Here is a 17,711-nt window from a genome sequence, read left to right on the forward strand (position 1 = left end):
TCTCTGAGTGATGTCTGTGATACGACTGGGTGGTCCTCACCGCATACTTTTATTAAGTTCTATGATCTAGACTTAAGCTCTACCCCTGGGGCACAGGTGCTCTTGTCCTCTGTGCGCTAGTTCTCACATGACGGTAACTTGGTCCTATGGTGACGTGGGTATTCGCTTTCCCACAGTGTTTGACGCAGCTTGAAGTTCCCTTTAAAGGGAACGTCTCGGTTACTTATGTAACCCTTGTTCCCAGGTAGGGAATGAGATGCTGCGTCATTCCGCCATACTCACGGCACTCCCGTTGTGTGCTCCTTCAGGCCTATCAGAAGCTGATGCGCTTGTGTTTTTGAGGTGCTTTATAGTTTCCTGGATGATGATGTTCCATCTCTCCATTGGGCTGATTCCATACGTGCTTCATGACGCACAACGCAGGGGCATTCCCACAGTGTTCCCATCAGAACTGCAGGTTACATACGTAACCGAGATGTCATATGTCTTAAGCCTAGCAGTGAATGTTTTATGAGAGGTGGGATAATCATATTCATCCACAGTCATGCAGAGCTGAAGCACAACCAACACAATGTTCTTCCATAAAATTCATGCCATTTTGTTTTTTTAACCGCTAGATGGCCAAAAGTTACAAAGTGCACCTTTAATAAAAATATTTAATTGAACAATAAATAAAAGGTACATTCATGGATATCATCAAAATATACAAGCTTAAATTCTGTCTAAATATAACAGTGTATTTTCAGTTCCATTCACAGGTGAAAAAGACAGATTCCATCACTAAAACTGACATTTATTATTCATAATAAATCACTTGCATTTGAGGCTTGATTTAAATAAATAAATAAATACTTAAATATATGCATAGGTGGTGAGCTCATGCATTGATAACCAATGACCCACTGGAAAAGTCATGGGAATAAAGGTTTTCATCAGTACACCAAGATAAGTCAGTCGATAAAATAAAATAAAATTAAAAAAAAACAACATGCTTTTAAAACCATGTTGGCTACAAAAAGCCTGAATGAAAGGTTACCCAGTTGCTTTACAAAATAATAATACAAAAAAGTAACATTGTCATTATTTACGGTCATCTTTGTTATCTTCCAAACCTGTAGGCTTTTATTTTTAAAATGTTTTTTAAAGAAGAATTTGAAGAATCTTCATGCTTCTCTTTTTCTTAGTTCATGACGACCACAGAAATCACCAAAAATATCAAAAAGCTCTATAGTACAACATATATCTTGTGTACTTCAAGTCTTCCACAGCCGCATGACAGCTTTGTGTAAGAAACACAGCAAAACTGAAATCATTATTCATCGATACACTGTAGCTCAAGTCAAATATAGCTCCTTTCGAGGCATACTGTCATGTTGGACCTTAATAACTTCATGAAAAATTGATTTCTGTGCATCATTGATATCGTTTTTATGATGTTCTGTGAAAAAATAATTCATGTATACGGTTTTGGAAGAAATTAGGAAGAGTACAAAATTATAGAATCTTAATTTTTGGGCATATCTGAGGATGGCATGTATGCCATTTCAAAGTTTGCCATTCAGATTTGCTACCAAGTATGAGACTTTATAGCATACTTATTTCCCCTATTATTGTACAGAGGTAAAATAATGTTTTATGACTTTGTTCCTTCATGTTTGATCAGTTTCTCTTCCTCTAAAGGAAGTCGCTATTTATCTCGTTGGAGAGCTGGCTGACTGCCACCTCACTGTGGACGGAGCCAATGAGGATGCGTGCTGTCCTTTGGGGTGTGATATCCAGGTAATGCCCTGTTTGTCCTTCTGGACAATGTCTGCATGTCTGGGGGCTTTCATTCAGTCCGTTAGGGACCCATGTGTGGTTACACTTAACTGAACAGGGAGCGTTCAGTTTTGAAAGGTTTGCTTTTCCTTTTTGTTGGCTGTCTTTCTGGCACATGCAGGGACAGAGTGTTCTCTTGCATTTTGTGGCATCCCGGCACAAGGATTTTCGGAAGCTAGGCTTAAAGACGAGGTAGACCATTGGGTTGTAGAGGGTGGATGACTTGGCAAACATTGCAGCCAGGGCAAATGCTAATGGAGGTACCAAGTCTGGATCACTAAAGGCCGCCCACATGGATACCACAGCATACGGGCTCCACGCCATCAGAAATCCAATACATACTGCCACCGATAGCTATAGGAAGAGGAAACAGACAAAAACATTAACACATACATTAATACAGATAAAACACATTGTTCCCTGTGGTTTGCAGTAGAGGAGGAACAAGGCCCATTAGGCTATGGATGATTTTCATGCACGAGCTTCCTCACAATGATCACGGTGATTGGTTGTTAGATGACAGGGCCATCATGTGGAACATAACACAGCAACAAATCATGGAATTACGACATCTAAATATGTCTGTGTCCTACACAAAATAATAATAATAAAAATAATAAGTAAAAAAAGTAATGTCATCGAAATGCATAGACTATATAATGACATGTTTGTGCAGGCCCCAGTGAAGTGTAATTTCAAAAAAGGCAGAGAGAGAAAAGTCATGAATGAAGGTAGAAATTATTCAAATTATCTAAGGTCCTGCAGTGTTCACTTATCGCGTCTTTTGCGCGCTCAAGTTCATTATTTTTAATGTTGGCGTGCGATATGTCTTCCTAGAAAAAACTTTATTTTTAATGACGTTCCAGCTGATGAGGTAAAACTGTCTGTTCGCTTCATTTCACTGAGGAGGATTGTAAACAAGACTGGATTTGCAGAGCGATTAAGAGTAAAGAACGGTGCTGTGCCGTCTATATTGGATCTGACAGGAATTGTGCAACACACGGACTCTGGGTCGAACATGTATAGGCAAATTATTCCGGTTGCCATTTTACAACACTGGAGTTTTCAAAACACCTCCCCCCACACCCTAACATTGTTTACATTACCAGTCTGTTAAACTCATTTGTTAAGTACTATAAGAAATAAACACAAAAAGGATTGTGGATTTTTCTCTTACTAATATTTTTAATGAATGGGAACTGGAACCGAAATCGGAATCGTTTGGCGGAACCGGAATCGGAAGAGGAAAATTGCTCACAATTCCCAACCCTACCCCCAAATGAGTGCCGAATTTGGCGGGCTGGCATCTTGTGAAAGGGTCTGGGCACTTGGCCGGAAAGGCCCTGCTGACCTGAGAATAGGGAGCAATTTTAATTTGGAATGGCAAATTTAGGAGAGTCGTGCCTTCTTGATGGGAGCCGTTCGCGCAAATTTCGGACGACAGACTGAGAGATCCATGTAACTTCGACATGGCGGGTTTGCGGTCGTTGGGGCTTATCTGCTGACTGTGAAGTGGTCCTTCCGATCTAGGCTTACAGGAAAGTTTCACTGTGTGCACTGTTAGACAAAATGCTTGCTGGAAAAGAGGAAACGGGAAAGAGGAAAATGAGTACTCGACCGGGAGATTTTCTTACACTGCGTTACTGGACGAAAGAGAAAATATAAGTGCTCTAGCGGAAAAGTTCTCACTGCGTCCGCTGTGGGACTGAAGCCTGCTGGGCAGAAAGAGGAAACTGGAAAGAGGAAAATGAGTACTTGACCAGGAGATTTTCTCACACAAAAGAGAAAACGTAAGTGTTGTACTGGGAAAGTTGAGACCAATGCTCGCTGGACAAAAGAGACAGGAAAGAGGGGATTGATGAGGATTTGGTGGTCTTTTTTAATGTGGAACCGGTTAGTCCTGATATAGCTTTGCAAAGCATCGGAGGAGCATCTCCCAAGGGCTTGAATCTGCTGTTGGGAAAGGCCTTTGTGGGCTTGTTTTGCTGCAAGTTGCTGCCCCGATGCAGAATGAGTGACTTGACAATTCTTTGCTGGAATTCCTGACTGTTGGAGAACAGATCTGAGGTGTTTCTGGAACCAAAAACGTGTCACGGGTTTTTTTTTTTTGGATTCGTCTAAAAAAAAAAAAAAGGGTTCCAGAGGAGATTTAGCCTGGGATCTGCCAGAATTGACTGGTATGGTTGGATTTGCAAAGCGAGGTTTAAAATATAGATGAAGTTACCTTTTTGGTTTGGTCAGTCTTTGTTTAATCAAATATGAAATGGTTTCATAGGATTGAATAGACTTGTAATCCTACGGACATACCATTCTGGTATGTTTTGCGTGTCCGAGTCGGAGAAACATAGACGCCACCCAGAAAGTTGCTGCTATGGTAGCACTGGCCGAGTACCAGGCGCTTATCAAAACGCAGCCATTTAAACTTCTAAAATGTTCGCTTATTTCATGTTTTAGTTATCTTCTGTTAGCAACACCAACCACGTTAGTAACACCCGTTTGTAACAAGGCTTCATATCATATGCACTCAGAACAAGACCAATTACCATACCCAAGGATGCAGTAAGGTCTTGTAATAATACGAGTGATTAAAATAGTCATTTAAACAACCAAAGCGGTCCGAAAACAATTTATACGAGTCACAGGGCACGGCCAACTTGGATTCCCTATCAGAATTCTTGCTCTGTGTCCTCATATTTGTCTGACTTTTAAGCTGGGAAATCCGAGGAAAGGGGGCGTGTTGCTAGGCAACGTCTGTCTTTTTAGTCGGAACTCCGACATGCATAAATAATAGAACGCAGCATAGAACATCTGCTGGAAGACCATGGTCGCTGGATGGAGCAGGAGGAAACAGAAAAAAATGCTATGTCCGCTGGGAGACCAATGCTAGATGGACAGAGAAAGAAGAAACAGATGAAACCAGAGAAACAGAGCTCCTGCGAGAGCAGAGGAAACATCACTGCTGCTGCAGTGGAGAAAATTGGTCAGAGAAAAAGAGCTCCTGCGGGAGCAAGGAGACATCACTGCTGTGGCAGTGGAGAAATTTAGCCAGTGCAGAACATTAGCCAGACAAAGAGCTCCGGTGGGAGCAGTGTAGACATCACTGCTGTGGCAGTGGATAACATTAGCCAGAAAAACAGAGCTCCGGTGGGAGCAGAGGAGACATCACTGCTGTGGCAGTGGAGAAAACTAGCCAGAGAACCAGAGCTCCTGGAGAAACTGAGCTTCTGTGGTGTGAGGCTGAGTGAAGAGAGGAGGAGATTGGGGCCTGGCCGATCAATGCTCATCTTCTTGCACGTTAATCGAAGACGCGAGGAAGAGGAGGTGAGAGATTAAATCCTTGCAGGATAATGCGCATCTGAAGTTTAATTGGCCGAAGATAGCAGTTCGCGTTTAGAACAGTTTAGGCCCCGTCCACACTACTGCGTTTTCGTTTAAAAACGGAGACCTTTTGCTACGTTTGCACCTCCCGTCCACACTAAAACGGGAAAAACAAAGACCTAAAATGGAGAAGTTTAGAAACGCTGCAGCTGCGTTTTGAATCTCCGGAGGGCGTTTTTAGTGTGGACGAGACAAAACGGAGGAGTTTACAAACGATGACACAGAGGCTCACGCTCTGCTCTATGATTGGGTGTCATCAGTCATGACGTATCTTTCCCTGATTCGCCAACCACTGTTTACACCGGCGCGCGCATGCCCAGTGTTGGTGAATGGTCACGTGATCCACGTTTTCAGTCGTTTTAGTGTGGACGGAGATAAATTCTAATACGCAGGTAAAACGCTAGTGTGGACGGAGATCGTTTTCGTTTTAATTCTCCGTTTTTAAACGAAAACGCAGTAGTGTGGACGGGGCCTTAGACTGTCTGGGAAGGTGGATGAGTTTTGTGCAGTGAGGTCTTGAAATCATCTGTATCTAAGTTAATGCCCAAAATGCAAATGGTAGAGGCTAAACCCATGGTTTTAACCTGTGAAATTCACAGCAGAAACTGTGAGGGATCGATTATTAAACGTTTGAAAATGTTATTAATTCAATGTTTATTTTCATAATTTCTATGGGTCATTTTCCATGCCGATTTGTTCGTTGTTAATCAGAAAAAAAACAATAGTGTGAAGCTGTGGGTTTAAATTACCTACTTCAAAAATAAACACATTTACGCTAACTAAATTTCTAAGCGATTTTTGTAAATAAATTGCTGGATAGTGTCAACAAAAGGTTCTTAATGATTCTGTGTGCAATCTGCACGTAATATGCGACCTACTTTTCACGTGTGAGTTTAAACCAGGGCCCAAGGCCCGTTCCTTTGCGTTAAGAGGGCAGCATTGCCTTATTGTCCATTTCTCTAAGGAAGGAATTTTAAATGGTCCGTTTTAAAGAAATACGCTGAAGTATATTGGGAATGTTTCACCCGCGGTTTAATATATTTTTTCCATGAATGAGTATTAAATTATTCCAGAGAGTTCGTTCTCATAATTTCATAGCTTTTCTCTTGGTTGCGCTGCTTCCAGTATTGTTTTTATGTTAGAGCTTATCCAATCATATTTCAGCTATCATGCGTTGCCAGGATCAAATAAATCTGCCTGGAGGCCTTCAGAATCGACAGTGCGGGCGCCTGTAGTATAAAATGAATGGCAATGAAACCGTTTCTTTAACCAATCAGATAATCCGTCAGATTTAATCAGCCAATCAGATTTCGCTTTGACTGCAGCGGGGCCATCTAGCTGGCATATAATAACGTCTGTATTTTCTCGTTCTTTGATTGGATGTGAGTACAGACCGCATACTATTATCCGCATCTGGTAGTATCCGCATCTGTAGCGAACTGCGTAAACTAAATATATATTCCTGTAGATGTAATTGTTTTTCAACCCACAAATTAATGTTTCTTTCCCTCTTCGACCCCCAGCAGAAAAAATCCCTTGTTCAGCCTGAGCTAAACGCAGATTAACGGAACTCTAATCAATCTCTCCGGGTAAAAACAGAACTGGCTAATATAGAAGTTATGCACGAATGATTTTGAAGGCAAAAGATCTCGTTAATTTCGTTCAAAACTCTGTGTGAGAGCATGGGGCAGCTGTACATCATCATGTTTTGCGGTGGCTGTGTGTGCTTCTGTTGAGCAGGCACAGAAGCACACACAGTGCAGCCATAAAGCGAATTAAAACGTATGCTAGAAATATGACGAGACAGACACGGCATTGTTGGAACTGAAACGCAGTTAGAACCTGTACGACAGTAATTTAAGTCTTCTTGAGGAAAGAATTAAGGATGGATTTTGTTTGAAAAATAATCTGTAGTTTTGGTGAGTATAATGCTTTTTTCCCTGTGGTGAATATGATTGTCTTCATAATTTTTCTTATAAATTTATGATCGAAACTTAATTTTTTTCAAACATTCAATCTATTGTAACGTCTGAAAAGGGACTATTGTAACCCTTGAACGACAAGATAGGCTCCGTTTCTGAACTTACAATCGGATTCGGAACACAAGAACAAACACGCTCGTTTCTCTCTACCGGCCTTTGCCAAACTCACCGAATTTATCCAATAACTGCTGGTGCAAAATAAAAACAACAATTATAGAGAGTCTTTGTGCTGATACACTATTAAAAACTATTAATTCAGGTAGGACATAAGGGCTAGGTGTGAAATGCACGGTCTGCCACTGCACATTTTAATCATGATTGCCGAGTGTTCTCCACCCATGTTATCTGAACGTGCTTCTTCCGAACTTTGTTAATAAAACATAATTTCTTCTGTTTAGTCAGATGTGAGTAAAAACATTAAACACACTGGAGAGCTACTTTATCCACAAGTTTCCGAGGGGCGCTCATGTAAAAAATAAAGTGGGTGAAACTTCCGGTGAGGCGGCAGAAGTAGCATTCCAATGGTATTTTGTGTGTTAGTTAGCGAAGAGGCTAGCTGTTTTTCGGAGAATTATTTTACTATTTAAAGACGCAAATCTTTGTGAGAGATGTCGTTACGGAGCTCAGGGACAACATGTGCTGTTTGCGGTTGTATGTATAACCGGACTAAACTAGTTCAGTGGCTTAAACGGGATTGTTTTGAACATAAGCTGAAAACGAAATCACAGTGATCCTGCCAACGACTGTAGTTTCCATCAACCTCCCAAAAGACAACGAATCATCCTGTGTACATTTGTTTAAATTCTTAATATTCTATAAACTCTATCAGCATGTGTTTGGCTGTTCACTACTGATGTTACACCTAATCTCAGGATCGTGTTGACAGAATACCAAATGTGCCAGTTAATGTATTCAAGTAGCACATTCATTTATAATTTTGAATAAACTCCAAAGCACAATGACTAAGTGTGTATTTTTTTATTTTAATTGTTTGTCAGCTCGCACAACTGTCTGTCAACATGCCTTGATCAGTATTGATTATTAATAATGTTATTATAATACTCCCAATCAACAAGGATGGCAAAACAGCTAACAGAGCAAAATTGCCAAAACCTCCTGAAATTTCATTGTGAATTTCACTTATTTTGTTATTGAGAGGAAAGCACACAGCCCATCTATACAAGCCTTTGGTTAATGGGATAATGAGTTGCATATACAATGCTCCCATTCACCATCTCTGAGTAACAGAGTCGGCGCCAGAGCAGATCTACTGGAGGGGCATTGGGTCATCAGCAGGGGGGCACTGCCATTTAAGAAATATTTTAAAGCAAAAAAACAAACAAAAAAAAAAACACCTTTTATTATTATAATTATTATTTATAATTATTATTTGCGAATTTCCCCACCACTTTTTGCCAGGGTCGATGTTGTCCCAGCACTTTTATACATCTCGCGGCACGGATGTACCAATACAAATAAATAAAACCTATCCGGTTACCTAGCAGAGCATTCATTTGTTAAATAAGAGGCGATATAGCACGCTGAAATGTGTTGTTTTTTAAATCAAGTGATCAAAGTGCTCGTTGACTCGATCTGGTGCTGATAAAGTGTTCTCTTGTGGCCCGCGCTGCCAAAATAAACATCTTCACACGCGTTTGATCTGTTGCGGAGAAATCTCTATTCGTAACGGTGAAATCACAAAGTAAAATGCACTCAAACATGTCCCTGCTTGACAACCACTGATAAACATAATCGGTTATAATGATGGGGAAAAAAATAGCTACGCAAGCATGGATCAGAACCCAGAATCTCTTGCACGCCAGTCTAAAGTTCTTCACGTGAAAATTTTAGATCCAATTAGACAACAAATTAAACACAATGTAATATTCAAATTTATATTTTAATATGTAAAATATATTTATAAAAATATATATAGGAACAACTGAAACCACACGTATGCAAAAAGCACTTAAAGATCACACCAAGCGCATTTTTCGGGTTTGGGTTTTGGGGTTTTTCAGGTACAGCAGTCCTGGCGGTCAAGTAAACATCAAAGCAGCCTTCTATTAACTTTATTTAATAGAAGAATTTATTTAATTCTGTTAACATTGTGGTAGTTATGGTTTGTGAAGTGGTTAAGCTCCTGGTAACCCGCGAGAGCAACTGCAGCGTTCATCACTACAACGGAAGGCCCGCCTCTCCATTCATTCGATTGGACTGTGGAAAAAAACGCGATGAAGTCGAGAGCTTTTTCCACTTGGAGTTGCTTTTTCTCAACTGCAAAAACGCGAGGCACACCAGGCGGTAAAACGCGAGGCGCCTTGGGCGCATAAACAGCGCAGAACGCTCACTGCCATTGGGGAACGATTTAAAAATGGTGCTTCACACTGCAAAAAAATACGTTACTTTTACTCTGTACGGCCTTGTTAAACGTACTGCACCCTTATACATTGTATTACGGTATTGACTACCCATGTTGTTTATTTGAAGGTATACGGTTATGTACGTGATGACGTTACTGTACGTTCTTCTTTACGTGTCATGTTTCTGAGTTGAGAGAACATGTGAACTGACATGATGTGATTCAAGTGAAGCTTGTTAATAAAGAGGATAAACAGCGCTTCGTTTGTTTCGGATGCTCAACAGGCCTTAAAGGAACACTCCGACTTTTTGGGACTTTAGCCTATTCACCTTACCCCCCAGAGTTAGATAAGTCCATACATACCTTTTTCATCTCCGTGCGTGCTATAAGTCTGTTTGACGCACCCACCGCTAGCCTAGCTTAGCACAAAGACTGGATGTGAATGGTTGCAGCTTTCATACTAATCCAAATGAGTGACAAAATAACGCAAACGTTTTCCTATTTACATGTTGTGGTTTGTATAGTCACAGAGTGTGCAAATATCAAGGCCATATGAGACACAGACATCTTTTAACTGTATAAATAATTCTGAAGGCGAAGCACTGCTACTTGGGCAGAGTGATAACCATCACCTGAGACGCACCGTGACGAGGAGCAGAGAGTTCGCTCAGTGTTTGGGTAACAGAGTCAGCAATTTACTAACGTTAGATAGAAAAGCATAGTTTATCATGGGTGTTTGCTTTATTGTATGAGCTGTGACAATAAACAGGGGAGACCAGGTACCATGTTTCATTGATTTCCAACCAAAAACGCACCCAGATTTATAAATATCACATGAATAAATAATTATTATTACAGGAATCAATATATTTTAAATGCAATTTATTAGCTGAACCAAATGTATTCAACAGTATATAATATACAGTATAATTGCATTACTATAGGATAGAATACGGGAAAAGTAATAGCACAAATTGTTTTTGCACAATGAACTCACAGCCTATCGTACCCTTTTGCACGCTCAAGTTCGTTATTTCCATGGTTATTTCAAATTTAGGCTACTAGGCACGCCGCGCGCAGGGTGCAAGTTCAACGCGGTGAACGCGCTCGTTTTTTTTCCAAGCGCGTCCGCACCGCATCAAGATAAAAACATATTCATACCCTAATCATATAATAGTGTCACTATTGTTACATTAGCTCTGGCTAATGGCACTGTTACAGTAGGTCATCTAAAAACATAACGGAACACTTACCTCAGCCGCAGGTGATCCAATTGTCCTGTCTGTGCTATAGATGGGATGGCCGTATCCTTCCCCAGATAGCAAACTGACATTGAATCAACGTGGAAACGACGTCTCTCATGACATTGAAACAACGTTGATTTGCTCATCGAATTAACGTTGAACCAACGTCAGACGCGGCATTCTTCAAAGCTAAATGAAAATCGAAAATTGGTTTGCTTTCATAACGTTGAAACAACGCGTTGATTTCAAGTTGATTTTCCGTTAGTTTTGAAAGAATGACGCATCTGACGTTGGTTCAACGTTAATTCGATGAGCAAAACAATGTCAGATCAACGTTGTTTCGATGTCATATTTCCACGTTGATTCAATGTCAGTCTGCTATCTGGGTCAGCACATTATGGTCCGTGTGGCAAATTCCATTTTTTCAAAATAGTCATCCATTGAAATGTACCGAGCAAACATAATGTCCCTTGATAATCTATTTAGGTGTGTTTGGATAAATATCCAGAGTAAGTTAGCCATTTCTTCATCCAGTCAGCGTTTTTAGTTGAAATTCTGTGAAACATGGTATTACCTCCTCTGTTTACAGTCGCAGCTATTTACAATAGAGCGAAAACCCATGACTGTAAACTACGCTTTACTATTTATAAATTGCTGACTCTGTTACCCAAACACTGAGCGAACTCTCCTCACCTCGGCGTGTCTCAGGTGATGCGGTTATTACTCCGTCAAAGTAGCAGTGCTTCGCCTTCAGAGAATAGTTCCCAGGTTTTATACGGTTAAAAGATGTCTGTGTCTCATTTGACTGTGTTATTTGTACATTCTGTGACTATACAAATCACAACATGTAAATAGGAAAACGTTTGCGTTATTTTGCCACTCATTTGGATTAGTATGAAAGCTGCAACCATTCACATCCAGTCTTTGTGCTAAGCTAGGCTAGCGGTGGGTGCGTCAAACAGACTTATAGCACGCACAGAGATGAAAAAGGTATGTATGGACTTATCTAACTCTGGGGGGTAAGGTGAATAGGCTAAAGTCCCAAAAAGTCGGAGTGTTCCTTTAATCGTGTTAAGAAGTTACAATACATTTGTTAGTGTATTAGTTCATCTTTTTTAAAGTTAAAAAAATACAGCTGTTCATTGTTAGTTCATGTTAGTTTACAGTGCATTAACTAATGTTAACAAGATTTTAATAAAGTTATTAAATGTTGATGTTGACATTAACAAAGATTACAGTTTTTCTCAATTGCTTAAACACATTTCTTGAAACTATGCCTCTTATTCTTAATATAGTAAACACAAATCCATAACGTCTCACCCAGTTTCCCAAACAACTTGTTTTCAGGTCAAAATGAAACTCTACACTCAAAACCATTCACTCTTGCTGTAAAACCAAACTTTGCCATCAGACAGGACACACAAAGCTGGTAAGTTATGTTACTAGTGGTTCCCCTCCTCACAAAACTTTTCACATGATGAACAAAAGACACAACCAATGGATACATTGCCACATTTTTATTCATTCATGTACTACACAGTACAACACACACACACACAAAACGATTATTCTGCCTCAGCGTCCTGTCTTCACATCCACATCACAGTCTATTAGCCCTAGCCAGGCAGCAGGGGTAAAATCCTCTTGCATGCCTCATCCACCCCTGTTTTCCTGTTTTTCTCCTTGAAAGTTCTGATGATGGAGGTGATGGTGAAGCGACTCAAATTAGGCTGTATTCGTTGTCCAGCCTCCCTCATAGCTATGCCATGGACAAGGACATGATCAACTCAAGTGGCTCTAATTTCATCTGAGACTGCTTGTCTCCTTGCTCTTCCTCCTCCTGCTCCACCACCCTCTATACTACCTCATCCTTCACCACGTCCTCCTCTTCCTCCTCTTTCACCACGTCCTCTTCCTCCTCCTTCACAATGTCCTCTTCTGCTCCCTCCTCGACCTCTTCCTTCATGTCTTTGTGGATCCATTGTTCCAAAGCTCAGATGAACTGACTCTGGCACTTTTAGGCATCTTGAAAGTTCTGATTGATGTGTGTTAAATTGTGACTCTCGGTGTTTTCATCTGTGTAATGATGTGCTAATTGAGCTGAAACTATGCTGACTTGAGTGAACTACATTGAATGCTAGTGCTTTCTAAATAACCACATAACCACAGGGATTTGTGTGTAGAGTTTTGCAGTGACAGTTCAACAATTCTGACTCGTGTGTCAAAACAGGGAATAGTGTTTATAGTTTAGGGAAATGGGTGTGTTTTTCGATAAATGGCATTATGGTTTTGAAATTTTAGTTCAAAAGCCTGGTTATAGTGTTTAAAGGTGCCATGTGTAAAATTTGAGGTTAAAATATCAAAAAAAAAATGAGCTAGGCGCATCAAAAGAATGGGAAGAAATAAGGTTGATGATGTCATTAAAAAAATGAAAAGTTATTGTGCTGCCGAGATATTAACCTGAATTAGCATGCTAAATTACTAGCCCCGGCCTGGCAGGTGTCGTAATACCAGTTTCGGCCAAGGGAGGCGGTATGCGGGCGGGCAACATTACCATCAGCCAAACTGCAGTACACGAGTAACTCGCACGGCTTGTGTGTGTACTTGAACCTGATGTCAACCGTGTGGAAATACGGTCCACTACTACATTTCAGTTCAGGGAATAGTAAAAAAAAAAGATTGGTTGATATTATGCATGAGGAATACATTTTGGTAAGTTGTAGCATACTGTAACTTTCAACAGTGTTCGTGTTCTTTTACCATTAGCTAGTAGAGATGATCGGTTCACGTGCGCTAGGGATCTGTCGTGTAACATTTACAAGCGCTAAAACTGTATTTATTGTTTGAATTGCATAATAAAAATGGCATAATCTGAGAGCTGAGATTTTTTTTATATCTTTATATCCATCTAGTCTGTCGGTCTCCGTGTCCTTTTCTGTGCGTGACAAACTTGATGTGTGGCGTGAGAGTGTGTGAAAAGTCAGTTGGCAGCTCTGAATGGCGCTAGCTTGGTCAACATCAAAAAAATGTAATATGAACAAATCGAATACTGTGAAACTTCAAAGCCTGTGCTTTTATTTGTGTTTGAGACAGTAGTCTATGAGGCAGCCTTTATAATTTGCACGCGGCACAACTCACTTTCTGGAGGTATACTGCCCCCGTCTGGTATGGAATATGGCATATGATTTGATTTTTTTATGCCAGAGTGTACATTTAAGCAATTGAGAAAAACTGTAATAAGTGTTGTATACGTGCAGTTCATTATCAGTTCAAGTTAATGTTATCGAACGAACCTTATTGTAAGTGTTACCATTATATTGAAGTATGTTGCATTAATTGTATTATAATCCATATGTAAAATTATAAAATAAAATGATTAAATAATACAATTTCATTGCATCTTGAAGACATCCCAGACAGCAAACTGACATTGAATCAATGTGGAAACGACGTCTCTCGTGACATTGAAACGAAGTTGATTTGCTCATCGAATTAACGTTGAACCAACGTCAGACGCGGCATTCTTCAAAGCTAAATGAAAATCGAAAATTGGTTTGCTTTCATAACGTTGAAACAACGCGTTGATTTTCCGTTAGTTTTGAAAGAATGACGCGTCTGACGTTGGTTCAACGTTAATTCGATGAGCAAAACAATGTCAGATCAACGTTGTTTCGATGTCATATTTCCACGTTGATTCAATGTCAGTTTGCTATCTGGGATTTCATCATATACAGATAAAGAGCAAGAAACGCTGTTTTTTTTCTGGAAGAAAATGAAGGAAGTTTATTTGGAGAACGGGTGAGAACACACGCTTTGAGAATAGTGTGTGCCAGTGGCATTCCTCGAGAATCAGGCGAGAGCGTCTGGGTGTGTTTTATGCAAATGACTAACCTTGTGCACATGGCCGCTCATTTACAATACTCTAAATTCACTATCATCAGAAGAATCTTAAGAACAATTCAAGTGTGTATGAATGTGTGTTGAATTAGGCAAGTTCTCCTGCGCGTACATATACATAATAATCCAAGCAATTATTAGCGAATGAGACCCATTGTTTGGTCTGGGTGTGCTTTATAGCTTTATAGCTTAACATCACCCGCCGCCTATGATGTGCCGTCACGCCATTGGACTGATTTCACACGTGCTTCAGGACATAATCCTGCAGAGCCACTCTGAGATTCTTATCACAGCGTGAGTTCCCTTAAAAGGGCATGTTAATAACCTTAGCAGGGTTCGTTCTGGTTCTATTATCTCTAGGCATCAATTAATTCAATTTAAGGAGATGCATAGATTGCACTATTCAAAATCTAAATTATATAGAATTTTCCCCACCGTTTCTCCTATATGTGACCAGTGTAAATCTGCAGAGGGCTCTCTGACCAATCTCCTTTGGACATGCCCTAAAATTTATGAGTTCTGCATACGAGTTAAAAATTTAAGGACATAATGTTATCTCTTTTGACTTAATAGTTATACCCATGGCTTACAGCCAATTGTTTTGCCACACCTGCCAATGACCGGTGATTTAAAAAAACAAACCGGTCAAAAATATTTTTTACTAGCCATGACCCAAAAACAGGCAGTTATGACACCAACATACCAGTGAAAATTCACTCTCCTCTATTCCAGTTTGATACCATGAGTAAAACTCCAGTTTAACTACTAGACCTACTTTTTTAAAGAAAAGTAAACAGTAACTAATAAAATCAGACCAAAAAATCTAATTAAAAGCACAAATAAATACAATACAATACATAAAATGAAATAAACAGCTTTTCAGGTAATAAAACACTGGACCCACCAAACACTGGACTGGGTCCCTCGGTCCATGACCAATTCTGGACATTTATTCGACGTCCAAACTAGGTCGACTATTTGGACGTCCAACCATGACCCAATTTGGACGTCATGTTGACGTTCTACATTTGACCGTTGAACTGGGTCATTTTTTTGGACCTCTTTTGGACGTCTATAATAGGTGCAGGAAATGTACATGATTAATAGGGCTGGGTAATAAATATCGATTTCTCGATATTAATCGATTCTCATTTTTACGAACCGATATCGATTCTTAAGTCTCAAGAATCGATTAGTCATCCTGTTTCATTTGAATGAATGGGACATTGTATCGCGGCTGCGCGCATCCAAAAAATCGCAATAATCTTTGTCCTTTGCTACTATTGATATGAAACAAAGTCTCAATTTTCAAATTACGTCCATTTTCTTTAGAAATTCAAAAACATAAATAGAGTTTTGGCGCTGTGGCGTGAGATCGCTCTGACGCAGCTCAAGAGAAGCAGCAGCGCTGATCTCTCTTCCGGGTTAATAATACCAGTTACAGCGCCAAATAAACATGAATGAGCATCTGAAAGTGTGTTAAAGATAGAGTACAACATATCGAAATCCGTATCAAGTCACATTGATTCGCTCAACCAGCGTTTCAACCGTGGAAAGACGTCAGTTAAACAGCTTGTAATCAATGTCATCGTCATATTTACCTCAGAAAACCCACATAAACTCGTTAGTCAGCTAGAAAAAAATAACTCTGGAGAGGAGCATTTTGCTAAATATATACACCATATTACATATGCATTATAATCTTAATGTTCTTCAATATTTAATGCATATTTGAATAAATCTGGCAAGTTTTTATGACAGCCACCATTTAAATGTTTATATTTCATATAATCTTCTTATTATAAAAATAAATAAAAGTGTAATTTAAGTGATTCATTCATTATTACCTTCTAGGCTAATGAACCCTAGTAGGCTACAACTAGACTCCCACAGTTTATAGCATTAGTTAAGAGATTTGATTCCCTTAAGAAAAATTGCCATTTATTGTAACTGATATCCAAAATAATCGATATTGAATCGAATCGAATTGCAAGCTTGTGAATCGAAATCGAATCGAATTGTGAAATTTGTCTCAATACCCAGCCCTAATGATTAATATGCAATATTTTTTTTTTACAAATATTGTTGTTATCAACATGATTAATACATATGAAAACAGATTATTTATAATGATTTAAGATAGTTTTCCAAAAACTGCATTTGATTGTCTAAACATATAGAGGTGTAATGCTGTAACTCAAACAGTAGAGCGTTGGTGCTTGTGAAACGGCCACCTAGTGCAATGCTTAGATCATGGGTTTGATTCCCAGGGAAAGCAGGAATGTAAAGGTGTAATGCAATGTAAGACACCTGTCACGGTGCGGGTGCAGGCAGAAGGACAGGCTGAGTCCAAAAGGCTTCAATACAAAAGGTTTACTAATAATAAAGTTCAGATACAGGCAGGAAGACTGGGTAACACCACGTAACATTAAACATTGACCGACAAACACAGGCTGACAGAGGGAGAACTAAATACAAGCAAGAATCAAACTAAACGAGGTGCCAACAGGTGAGAATGATGAAGACAGGACGAGGAACAGGTGGCTGATTGGGGGTGAGTCCGGGAGAGGAACAAAAGGATCCGGGGAAGTGTGGTGCAGATGACGGGACAAAACAGGTGAAGACGACTGACTGTGACAACACCGTGGATAAAAGCATCTGCCAAATGCATAAATATAAATACATGGTACAGATCCTTTAAAAATGTCCTCTACCTTTTTGAAACATGGGACTACAGTTATAGAAGATACTAAATTTGATGTTGAAAAGACGTCCACAAACGACCACATTTGGTCCCACCGACTTCAATATTAGACGTGCAAAAGACGTCGAATGAAGACGTCATCTGGCGTTCCAAAACAACCCCTTCAGTGGACCGAAATTGGACGTCCAAAAATTACATAGAAAAGACGTCACTCTAACGTGACATTGCGCAGTGGGGACGGTCTGCAAATGCTTTTCTGCAAGTTCAAGAGAAGTGAGTGCTTTTTTATTTGTCCTTTGTTGTTCGGTTAACATTAAAAACACACA

At 39.8% G+C, this 17,711-nt stretch overlaps 1 protein-coding gene across 2 annotated transcripts in view; it reads right to left on the reverse strand.

Annotated features, from left to right (window-relative positions):
- Positions 1-670: 670 nt before the first annotated feature.
- The window catches only part of opn7b (opsin 7, group member b), a 188,803-nt gene continuing 171,762 nt past the window's right edge, over positions 671-17,711 (reverse strand). For both annotated transcript variants that reach the window (XM_039689905.2, XM_089124451.1), the window contains one exon: positions 671-2,172. In XM_039689905.2, the coding sequence (XP_039545839.2) occupies positions 1,675-2,172 (498 nt within the window). In that variant the 3' untranslated portion in view covers positions 671-1,674. The remainder of the gene's footprint in view (positions 2,173-17,711) is intronic.

The sequence above is a fragment of the Pimephales promelas genome, chromosome 20 (assembly GCF_988280905.1).
Source record: "Pimephales promelas chromosome 20, fPimPro1.hap1.1, whole genome shotgun sequence".
NCBI classification, from domain to species: Eukaryota; Metazoa; Chordata; class Actinopteri; order Cypriniformes; family Leuciscidae; genus Pimephales; species Pimephales promelas.